Source organism: Miniopterus schreibersii (assembly GCF_964146895.1).
Source record: "Miniopterus schreibersii genome assembly, chromosome: 2".
In the NCBI taxonomy this organism is placed as follows: Eukaryota; Metazoa; Chordata; class Mammalia; order Chiroptera; family Miniopteridae; genus Miniopterus; species Miniopterus schreibersii.
Genome location: NC_138102.1, coordinates 150,905,561 through 150,918,082, shown reverse-complemented (window position 1 = coordinate 150,918,082; position 12,522 = coordinate 150,905,561). Strand labels below are relative to the sequence as shown.

Sequence of the window (12,522 nt, the reverse complement as noted above, 5' to 3'; positions counted from 1 at the left end):
AATATATGCTCCCCTATGTTCACTGCATTATTTATGATAGCTAAGATTTGGAAGCAGCCCAAATGCCCATCAGTAGATGAGTGGATTAAAAAAGCTGTGGTGCATTTACACCATGGAATGCTGTTTGGCCCTGGGAGGCAAGGAAATCTTGCCTTTTCCACAGACATGGATGGGTTTGGAGAATATTGTGCTAGGTGGGGTGGGCTGGGCCACTCAGCGGGGTACAGGTGCCATGTGATTTTATTTATATGTGGATTTTAATGAACAGAATAAATCAATGAAACAGAAACAGACTCACAGCTATCAGAGGGGAAGAGGAGGGGGGCTAAGTGAAAAAGGTGAAGGGATTAAGCAAAACAAACAAAACCCTCATAGACAGACAACAGTACGGTCATTACCAGAGGGGAATGGGGGTGGGATGGCAGGAGAGGGTAAAGGAGGGGTAAATGGTGCCTGAAGAAGACATGACTCGGTGTGGTGAACACACAATACAATATATGGATGATGTACTATAGAATTGTACACCTGAAAGCTACATAATTTTATCAACCAATGGAACCTCAATAAGTTCAATTAAGAAATAAAATAATTTTTTAAAAAGCACATATTCCTTTAGAATCACCTAAATCCCATAACATGCAGCTATGGGGTTGGACAATAACATGACAGGAAACCACTGAGCCAGACAATATCACAACAGGCAGCTACTGTTGAGAGAGGCAACTGCTACGGTGAGAGGCAGCTACTATCACAAGAGGAAGACATTATCACGAGAGGCAATCACTATCAGGCCGCTGCTATCAGCCAGAGGCAGCTACTGGGGCCAGGAACTATCATGAGAGGCAGCTACAGAGGCCAGACTATGTTGGGTCAGGCATCTACACGGCCATTACTGCGACAGGTAATAATAATAAGGGGGAGAAGGCTATATGGTCTTGAATGGACAAAAACAAATCAAAAACCCTTCCTTGGATTGTTGTGAGGACCAGAAAAGCATCTGTCCTTCAGTAGACACTCAGTGTAAGGGCAGGAAAAGGGGCTCTTGTTTTCTTGGCTGTGGCCTTCCACAATTTTTGGAAAGCGTCTGATAATTAAATCCCAAGACTGTTGGCTTCTCTGTTCAAACTGTGGGACAAGATAAGCTACTTTCAAGGCTACATTCTTGCATCCCCCTGGGCCCTGCTGTTTTCACAACTCAAGGATAATGAACACCAAGGAGTCTCTAGTCAGAAAGTTCCCTCCTCCCTCCCCTCCAAACAAGCCTCTTTTGAACCCCTCATCACTTTTGCTCTGAGCGTGTTTTACAGGCTTGGGGGAAATTCTGATACACCACCTCCCTGGGATGTCGTCTGCTGGACTCTCTCCTGGAAAACAAACGAAGTGTAACTTTTCAAGGCAACCTCCTTGGTATCTGCTCAACTTCAAGACCTACCTGCTCCCTCCCTTGTTGCTTAGCAACAGCCTCTACTTAAAAGGGGCAGCCCCACTTGCTTCTGGCCCTTACACTGATTAGCAGTACAGGGGCCCTTTCTCTTGGAGGGCGTTGAGGGGGAAGAAGTAAAATAAACTTCTCTGCATCTCTTCTTTTAGTTGTGAATTCTTTCACAGCCCTTGCCTCTGGTCAAACCCTAACACTCAGTAAGTAGTTCTTATGATCGTTATCACCGCTATTGATGCTAGTTTTGCAGGACTTGACTTTGGCGTGCTTTTTTGAAAACTGGAGTATCGGGTGCTTATTAAATTTCTGGAACTGCCAGAGAGCTGCAGGCTATTTCTCGGAAACTGACCCTCCCTTGTCAGATTTCCTTTCCTTCCCACCAGCTCCTGAGGTCCTAACATGTCCACCTCAAACTGCACCTCGAGTGATCTAACCACTTAGAACTTGTGATCTGGGTACTTCCTCAAACAAAACCCCTCTGCACTGAGTAATTGTAAGCTTTCCCCCTCTCTTATTTTCCTTGCTGTCCCTCCACGCATCCTAGATTTCTGAGGGATTCGTGAAATGTCAAAAGGAAGAATAAAAAGAAACCAGAGACAAGTGATGCAATTCCTCAACTTGTTATGCTAATAATCTTGGTCCTTACTCAACTTAATTTTCACAAATTAACAAACCTTTGTGCTTCCTCCAGACTGAAGACTGATTTCAGTTTTGTTTTGTTTTAACACAATAACAGTGTTCCAAAGTACAATTCTCAAGGTCTTACAGCCCAAGAACTCCTCAAGGAAGGTATACGAGTTGTCCAACTTTTTTTCAAACCACTAGTTTAGAAAATATCTCATAAGTGGCATAATCAAAATAACCCCAAACTAAAAACATAAGCACTACCTAACCTAGTCCCTTTTAAAATAAGGTAGGTACTGAGGAGGCAATGACTCCCAGTAGAGACTATGAACTTCTGAATCATAGATTGGAGTCTGAAACCCAGAATTACAACTAACAAGGTTGTTGTGACTCCTTTGCAAAATTGCCAACTGTCTGAGCCCCAATTATCTCATATGACAAATAGGTAACAGCTACTTTGAAGAAGTCCTCTAATTATTAGAAATAAAACCCTGAAGTACCTGCACATGGAAAATATTCTACGTGCTGGAGGACAACTCTCTTCAGCAACCCATGTCACTCTCTCCTGTTTCATATTAATCCTTTCCTCTGGGGTCAGAAGAGACAGTTCTCTTTTTACATTAACATATATTTCTTTCCCATTAATTCTTCCCATAGTGTTTGTGAGAAACAAAAGGCATCCATCTTGACGCTAATATAACATTTTGATTCCCGAATAAGCCCGGAGCCCTGACTCCCCCTGGGTTGTGAAATGTACGTAAGAGCTCTGGGCTAATTAAGAATCTCTGTTACTTCTGCCTCCAGAGCAAGAGGCCCTCAGTGTTACCCATGTCTTGACAGGCTCTGGAGCCAGAGCCTCGCAGCACCCGGTCCCTTTGCTCACCCAGGCATTCCTTTCCCAGCATGTAGACTCGCTGCTTAGGAGATACAAGCACACAGTCTGGGGGGTGGGAGGCACTGAAATATCCATGTCATCTCTCTGCCACCCAAGAAGCACCTCCTATATAAGTTCTCTTAATGAACTCTTTTATTATTATTTTTTTTTAAAATATATCTTTATTGACTTCAGAGAGAGGAAGGGAGAGAGAGAGTCAGAAACATCAATGCCTCCTGCACGCCCCAACCCCGGCATGTGTGCTGACCAGGCCCTTAATGAACTCTTTATATAGTGATGGAGTTGTCAGCCTCTTTCTCTGGTTTTGGCCCTGGGGAATTTTACTTAACAGTATTGGTCAGTGGCGTATTAATGCTGGGGAAATGAACCCCCAGTCAGTACAGGCAATAGAGAGTGTCTGTAGATAACTTAAAAACAATAGTGGCATCTTCTAATAATCTACATTCTAATATCACCATACTCCAGCAATACTAAGCAATGTCAGTAGTAAACTCTCCACCCTACCACAACCTGCCCTTAGTAAGGCACCCCGGTTTATCTTTGTTTCTTTTCCTTCCAGCCCCCAACATTTCAATTGCCCAACAAAGAGATACTATTTCAGAGACAGTGTGGCTAAAAGTGCACACTCTGATGATGAAACATAACTAAGAAACAGCCTGATACAGAATAGATTGTCAATATTTTGGCTAAACCAGCTCTAGTTCTGATGATGAATTTTCTTTGACTTCGAAATGGATAGCTCTGAAAAAATCATTTGAAAAATAACATAAGCTGGTAATTCTAAAAGAGATAACTGGACATTAGATCTAGGCTTTTCAAGCATGTATGTTGCATGTTAAAAAGTTAGAATCAAGATTTAACCAAAACAATGTTTATGAGTCTTAATACTTGTAAGAGTTTCTATTCTAAATCTTAGTTTGGATGAGTTTAGTTTATATATGGTAATATTCTATGTGAATGCACTTATAGAAGGCAGAATGGCTTTATTTTTATTAGATCTATCCCCATAGAGTGCTGCAGGATTTAGCTCTCCACTGATTTGATGAAAGCAAAACTCTTGGGTGCCACCACAAGAAGCACTATAAAAAATCCTAGACATGTATATTCAGTTTTGAAACAAGAAATTGGATTAGAAAAACAAACAAACACACACCCTATAGTGTTGCATGTTCTGGCAAAATGTGCTCCCTGAGGCAACATATCCAATATAATGCCACCAATTTTATAAAACTAAGGCAACATTTAACAGCATCATTGCACTGGCTTTAAGTATTTTTTTTTTACTCTTCACCCGAGGATATTTTTTCCATTGCTTTTCAGAGAGTTGGGGAGGGGAGGGGAGAACATCGATGTGAGAGAGACACATCGATTGGTTGCCTCCTGCAGGTGCCCCCGACCAGGCTGGGAATCAAGCCTGCAGCCGAGGTACATGCCCTTGGCCAGAATCAAACTGGAGACCCTTTAGTCCATGGGCCGATGCTCTAACCACTGAGCAAAACCAGCCAGGGCTGGCTTCAAATATTTTTAAGGAAAAAAATCCTTATGGAGCTTGTTTATAACAGGACTTACTGATAGTCAGCTATTCAACTCATGTTTATAACAGTATCAAAAAGCCTACACTTTGGCCTTTAAAATTAGCTTACAATAGGTAGGTAGCTCTTTTTTTCTCCCCTAAGACTTTTTAATTCTCTTAAATGGAATATAAACCTTTTATCAATAATTTCAGACAAATTTTAGATTCAGGGTCATGAGTTTACATTGAGATCGATCAGAATGGAAGGAATGTTCTGGCATTCCTACAAAGAGAATTGAACTACAAAGGCATTCTTTTTTTTATTCCTATTTCATAGAAATGGAAACAGGCTATGCTAACAAGAGGCAGATCTAGGATTTGAACTAGGCAGTTAATGCCAGAGCCCAACTTCTTAGCCCCTGCTATGCACTGCTTCAATTACCAGCAACCACATCTGTGCAATAGGCTTGACCTCTTGCCAAACATTTACCTATTATTTTGATTCTTGCCCAAGACTTGCCCACTTAGCATCTCCTCTATTACCCCCTCTCATGTTTCCTTTCTAAGACGTGAGGAAATAAGCATGTGATGCTTTCATCTTGGTCTGCCTTTCTCCAAGTGACTACAAACCCAGATAGGGAGTTAAGGTGAGATTATTTCTGGCAGAGGCGACACAAAAGCATTTTTTCCTATCCCAGAAAGCCTGGTCCATCTGTTTGGTTTGGTAATTGTGGTATGAGGCATGCAAAGAGAAAGGTCACAAGATGATAAATCCTAAGAGAGACACAAATGGGGGTTTGTCATCCAGTTCACTGAATTGTCACACTCTTTTGTTTAAAAGCCCTATTTATTTATAATGTTTCATTACGTTAAGAGATTTGGGGGAAAGAGTCAAAAGTCTGGCTTAAAATGGCTTTCTAATTAATTTATATTTATTCAGTGTCTACTTTGTGCTCAGCTCTATAAAAATATTTCAAATTGTCAGTCTCTTTGAGAAGACACATCATACAAATAGACAATTAAAATGACACCCAGGGAGGCTAACAACCACTAGCTATAAGTGGTAGGGACTTGTATGGCTTGTCAGGATCATCTGGATGTTATTCAGAGGAAGAAAACCACCATCTGTAGACCTGCAAGTTTCTAGTAGACTCAGTTATCTGATAAAAGCATAGACTAGCATTTGTCAACACAACCGGTGAAATCCTGGGAGCTTAGAGGGACTCAGTGTGCATCAGAATTTGTGGTGTGTTTTCCCTCTTCATCTGCAAGTCAAAGAGATGTGGAAAACTTTACAGACATTTGTTCATGGTCATGCGAGTGGAGGAGCAATGAGTTTCATGAAGACTGAAGGGCAGACAAAACCAAACTGAAATTTACAATTCTGCTCTCAGATACTTACAGTGTGAGTTGTTGGGAAATGGAAATATGTATTTGACAAATCTGGAGGGGTCAATAAACTCATTTCACCAATAATAATTATCATAATGATGACATTACCCTAAAGGATTATCACAGATTTCCAAACATTCTGAGATTTTATATGAATCTGACATTATCCTTATTAATGGTAACTGGGATATCCAATGCCATAAACTGATTACTAAATAAACATCTTCAGTTGCCAATTATATCAGACTTCTAATATTTAAAATTATTCCTTAATAAGAGAAATTTTTAAAAAACCACTGAAATAAATGTACAGAGTATGATTTAAAATAACGACCCTAAGGTCAACGATCCAGAAGAGGCAATCAAGTTTTATTATTCTACAGTAAGGTCTCTTTATGGATATTTTTCTTCTATGTAGAAAATAAAACTCTTTACTGTTTCAAGTCATAAAATGTATCTTATGCTACAGGAAAAGCACGGCACTGCTTTAAAAAAAAGTTCTAAAAATCCGATTTTTATTTCACAGAATATTTGCATAAAAATAGGATCTTGGCTGATTTAGAATGCATCCGTCTCCTCTGCCTCCTCTGCTCACTGCATACCTGAATCCACAAACCTGTCAACTGCAGCCAAACAGTGTTTTAGGGACTCAGGCAGTGAATGAACAGTAACAAGCTAACAAATGATTTCACAATCAAGGTTATATTTTCATGTAAATGCCTACTTCGATAATGACTAAAATAATGGAATCCTAGAATTTGAAACACTAAAAATTAGGCCTGTAAAAACGTTCCTTTGAAAGCGAAGATATTAAAGGACTATGAAAACAGTTTTGTTTAGTATTTAAGTGTGTTCATCCTTAACTCTGCATAATTTCTGCTTGGTTTCATGAGAAAACAAATAATGTTTTTATCACTTTCTATTCTATTATATTTTTGTGAGATGAAACAAGAAGAGAGATGACATTTTAAAGTGCAATTCAAGAATTTCTGAGAGTTTGATCACAATCTACTACTCCTACATACTCCACATCAGGCACCTATTTTGCCCCCTTTATTTTCACTCCCCCAACACAACCAGCATAAGGGAAATGGTTTATAAAATTTGTGTAGAGAACAAATCAATACAGGAAAACCTCAATTAAATGGCCCAGGCTAGCCGGAGTACCAATTTAATTATTGTTACTCAGATTTTATATGATAATTTTTCACCTGTTTTGAAGACCTCTATCTTTATTTGTCAAGTAAGATTCAGCATAAATAAGCATAACTCAACAATAGTTTCTCCTAGACTAGAAAGACTGTGGTGAGTAGGTCCCTGAATTGATACCATGAAAATCAGCAACAATGATGCTAACCCAAATTAGCAAAAAACAATCCACAAATGCCAGTAACAAATGTTGATATTTGGGGTATTTTAAGTTAAAAGTGAGTACCTTCTATGATTTATTACAAAAACAAAACTGAATACAACACTTAGTTCCAACAGCTTCTGAAATATCGTACTTGGTAATAATGGTGGAGCATTTCTTCAAAAAAGCTAATCTTGAAAACAAACCTTCAAATATGCTAATACAACCTCCAAGATACTATTTTGAGATGCTTGCTTGATTGTAGCCAAAAGTGTTAGCTTATTTTATTGTTCTTCAATGTAATCACAAGGCAAAAAGAAACAAGGCCAGATGGCAAAATTAAGAGGAGCCTTTTTAGATGTGTGCCGAAGAGCAGAGACCAAAGACCAAAGGTGCATGTTGGGGGAGTTTAGCTGAAGTGTGGACGGCACCAAGGGATGGAGCTGCCTTCGTCCTCAGTTGAAAATACTCAGCCTTTTTTGGTGAGACTTGGGGAAGAAGCAGCAGGAAAAAAGCAAAACCATTTTTAAAAAAGAGTTCTGAAATCTGTGTTGCCAGAGACACCGCTGGTTAAAAATTGGCCTTGAATAAAGGGCATCGCAATTAAAAAACAGAGGTCTCACAGGCAAAAACTGATGCCTTATAATATCTACGTATTAAGTTAGCAAAAATGAAGGAGTGGCACTCTTCAATAAGAACAAGGACATGGTGCTTTCATATACAAACGTCAGCATCACGACCTAGCAATATCTAACAAACTATAAAATACACCTCCGACAGCACTATTTCTAGAAAGTGACCTTGCAGGCGTGCTTAACCAAGTGCACAAAACGTATGCACCAGGGTGTTTCTTATTGAAGCCTTGTTTATAATGGGAAGATAAAATAGTTGCAACTAAAATGTGTAGCACAGGATGTTTTTAAACTAAATTGTGTGCATCTATGCAATTAAAAACTGTTAAGACAGATATATAAGTACTGGGAAATATATATACCCGACATGTCGACTAGACAAAACATACATTATAAAATATTGTGTACAGTGTGCTCACACTGTTATAAAAAATATTGTGTGTTTGAGAATAAATTTCTAACAGTAATTATCTCTAGAGCGTATGATTACATGGGATCTAGCTTCATATTATTTTCATTTTACCTAATTTTTCTTTTTACCATTTCATTCACCTTTTATGTTTATAATGTGAAACACAAATATAGATATTTATGTTTAAAATTCAGGAGACATATATTTTGTTCCCCAAACCTGAAAATAAAACACTAATAAAGGGCAAGTATTGTGTGGTTTTTGAAAAAATTACTATAAGGAATATTAAATATTACCAAGGTGTTTAACAATTTTCAGAATTTTTTTTTTTTTGGTTGCTAGAGACTAGGAATTCTGACTTGATGTTCAGATGAGATTCAATATCCATTATTGAAACGATACACAATTAATGGTCAATTATTATAATTAATTCTAATCTGAAATGAATACAGCTCATTATATTCTATTTTGCTACTATTCAGAAATTTTGTGTAATTATATGTTTGCTTTTAATATGATTTTCCACCATTGAAGTGCATTTATCCACACAGAGCAGGGATTTCCAACCAGTGTGCAGCAGCAGGCACACTGGCGTGCCACAAGAATTTTTAAAACATGCAATAGCTGACTATTTACTCAGGGGCACTGACCTCTTTTTCCTTAGATTGTCAAATAAAAAAATGACAACAATTAACACAACAATAGCCATCTGGTGGTATAAATGAATCAAAATCATACTTATCTTTTTTTGTCAGATTGGCAAAAAATATTACACTCATCTTCATATAAAAATGTATTCTATGTAAATAATATTTTATGTTATTTCTAGATATGGTTATAATGAGTTAATATAAGTCCAGTTAGATTAATTATGTAGTGAAATTCAAACTCTGTTTCCCCACGTCCATTTGTAAATAAAAAATGGATTCTTATAAATTCATGGGAAGTTAGGATTGAAACAAAGTGTACCTCACAGGTTGGGGCTCCATTTATATACTGATTTCTGGCAAAAAAAGGTCACAAGCATTTCTTCTAGCACAGACAGTGCTATAAATAGGAAGTGTGTAAGGCAAAAATAAAAAAAATTTTAAATGAAGGTTGGAAGAAGCAGAAAAATATGACAGTGTGATATAATCCAAAATGCCATTGCACTAGGTACAGTGGAAACCTATTTGCTCTCATTAGCCCTCAGGATCCTCAAAAGGAAAATGGGAACAATCAACAAAAGTGATTTATTTATTGGTAAAAGATTCTGAAAATGTTGTTGACTGGTAGGCACATCAAAATGTTACTAGATTTGCACTGCTGACAGAACATACTGGGTATTTCTTATACACACACACACACACACACACACACACGTTTAACATGCCCACAAAACAAAACAAAAGAAATTTTTAACGTTTTAAAACTTCAAATCATTATTTCAACAGGAAAACAATAGCCAGATCGAGCAAACACTTTTATTTTTGTTAGTTTAAAAAGGCTATACCAAGAGATAGCCATTGTCTTACCATCTTTCTTTATAGCTACAGCTACTAAGAAGTTTATTTATACAGGAACCTATTTTTTTAAATCCTCAGGCAAGGATATTTTTCCATTGATTTTTGGAGAACGGAAGGGAGGGCAGGGGGAGAGAGAGTGTAGGGTGGGGATCTACCATGCACTCCAGGTACACGCCTTGCCTGGGAACTGGGCTGCACCTTTAGGAAAGCAGGCTGGCGCTCTAACCCCGGAGCTCACCAGCCAGGGCCTTTTTTGTGTGTTGTTTTTTTTTTTTAACTAACTCAGCTTTCTATTATCCCATCTTATAAAGATAAGAATATGCGCAGACACTAGACTACTAAGGAGAGTTGACAAACATTTTCTCCACTTAGAATGTTTTCCTTAATTTTATTGAAACTACCACTATTTCTAAGACTCTGCAGCCAGATGGCAGTTTGCAAGATGTCTATATATAGCCAAGATTCTCCACTTAGGCAAGCATTGTTTTTTTTTGTTTTGTTTCCTTAAATAAGAGCAAAATGGTGAAAGCTCTCCCTTTTTGGGGAAACTGTCCTTGCTCCTCTGGACCCCTCACTCTCCCACCCTGTCTTAGGCTTCATGACAATTGATTAGTGACTGAAGATTGAAAAGAAAAGTGTTGAATCATAATTAGAAAGAGATTTACATGAGTTTTGTCCCTGGTTGCTCCTATTTGTCATGAAATAACATTCAAATTTGAATACTAAACATTCAAATTTGTCCCCTTACTATTTTTATATATTGTAAATACAAGGTAACAGCAAATAAATTAGAAAATGTGGATATTTTAGACCATCTGGTAATAGATGATTGTTTGCAATCTCTAGGGATGCTTGGTTAGGTAAAAAATAGGAGCAACTAGGTTAAAAATAGGGACGAATTAGGAAAACCTTCTTAACAACCAGGGTATAAGAATCCATAATATATTACCTACCCAGGCTCTGTCTGGACTCTGACAAATTTTAAGAATGGTTAGAACAACCAATTTTTTTTCTAATATGTATTCCTGCCTAGAAGCTTAGGGAGCAACTAAATGACTATTCACCATCCATAACTGCATTATGATTTCATGACAAGATACATTCTTTAATATTCTGGAGCTAGAATAAACATTTGCCACAAGCCCTCAGCTTTCTTTAATTTTAAAAATAATAAAAAGTGAATCTGAAAACTCCCATGTGTTAGGAAAATGAAAACATTCTAGGAAAGCACACATAACAACTTTACAACTATTACTAACACAATAAAGTTTTTTCTCCTGGTCAAAGAAAGTTACAGTTTTTTCCAAAAGTAATAGCTCTTGGTATATAAGTTTATCTTATGGGTCTGAAACAAAGGTGCAATTGATCTGCCATCAAAACACAATAAAGGTGATTATTTCAGTTGCCTGTTACCTAGTGGTAACACTTGCTACATACATTTAAAGAAATGCTTAAGCAACAATCCAATTTCAGGGAATGACTTACCCTCCTTTAATATAGTCAAGGAATGAAACTTCTGTTTCTACCAAGAAAGAGAGTAAGGTTACCTGGGGGGGAAAAAGAGAAAAACAGGGGAGGATCACCAGCTAGTTCTAATTGCAATACCAAGTGGACTCTATTCCTATTAGGGAGAAAATCTTATTTCCTTGCATTTGAAAATCAAAGATATTGTTCTTTATTAAAAACTGCAGGACTGATTGTTCTTACATTTAAAATTATCAAAATGAAAGGGATTAAAAAAAATTAACTAAGTCATCTCTATGACCGGTTTACTTCCTGTAAAGAACAGCATAAACATCTTCAAGGACACTGTGTTACTTCCCATTATAGATCAACGAACATATGAAAGGGAGTTGAAAAAATGGTTAAAACTAAAAAAATCACAATCAATGAGCTAAGCCATATCAGAGGAAATGTGTGTTTTTGTCATGGTCCTGTAATGAGGCCATTTAATATTTTAAGTGTCTTGTTTTATAGAAATCTTTAAAAGGAAATTTGGAGAGAATATAGATTTTTGCGTCTCCCAAAGAGAATTAACCTTAGGATAAAATCTTCAGTATATTTTTTTATCAAAATAGGATGATTTTGATTTTTCACGGTTTTAATATACTTTCATTTTTGCACCTTCTGCGCTGACTTAGTCCAGCATTTCTACAGAGCTGTAAATGTGAATGCACTATAAACAAGCACTTTCACATGCCACAATATCAGTCATAATAATTAAGTGCAGCCTATAAGGAGTATTTCTAAAGGCCACTTAAACTTTTCATGTCTGCGTGATTCTCTCCAGTGTGTTTCCACTAAATGAAGAATTCCTAAGAAAACTTCAGCTTCCCTCACAGGCATTACGACCCCTAGAGCAACCTGCAGAAAGCCGGGTCAGTACCTCCCAGAAGGTGCTTTTCATCAGAAACATTCCCACAGCAAGTTTCTATTACTATATACCTTCATATTAAAATTCTAAAAGAAGAGGCTCAGTCTTGAGTTACTTCTGTTCTGATCAAAAATGTTATACGTACATATTTTTATTCATTTATTTGAATCCTTCATGCATAACATAATATTGGACTTACTGTTCCCGAATTAATATATTTTTTCTTTTTTACTTTCTTTTTGGGATTCACCACCTTAAAAAGAGAAAACAATTACAACGCGTTAGGTTTGATACTAAAATTATTTGAAAGTGTGTCGTTCAGCCTGCTGCCTTCGCTTCTTTTGCATCTCTTCATTTACCAATGCCTTTAGCATGATTACTGCACA

At 37.4% G+C, this 12,522-nt stretch overlaps 1 protein-coding gene across 2 annotated transcripts in view; it reads right to left on the bottom strand.

Annotated features, from left to right (window-relative positions):
• CPNE8 (copine 8) overlaps positions 1–12,522 on the bottom strand; it is a 185,152-nt gene that overhangs the window by 46,617 nt on the left and 126,013 nt on the right. For both annotated transcript variants that reach the window (XM_081128758.1, XM_081128759.1), the window contains 2 exons: positions 12,336–12,389; positions 11,248–11,309 (listed from right to left, as the gene is read on the bottom strand). In XM_081128758.1, coding sequence (XP_080984884.1) covers positions 11,248–11,309; positions 12,336–12,389 — 116 coding nt within the window. The remainder of the gene's footprint in view (positions 1–11,247; positions 11,310–12,335; positions 12,390–12,522) is intronic.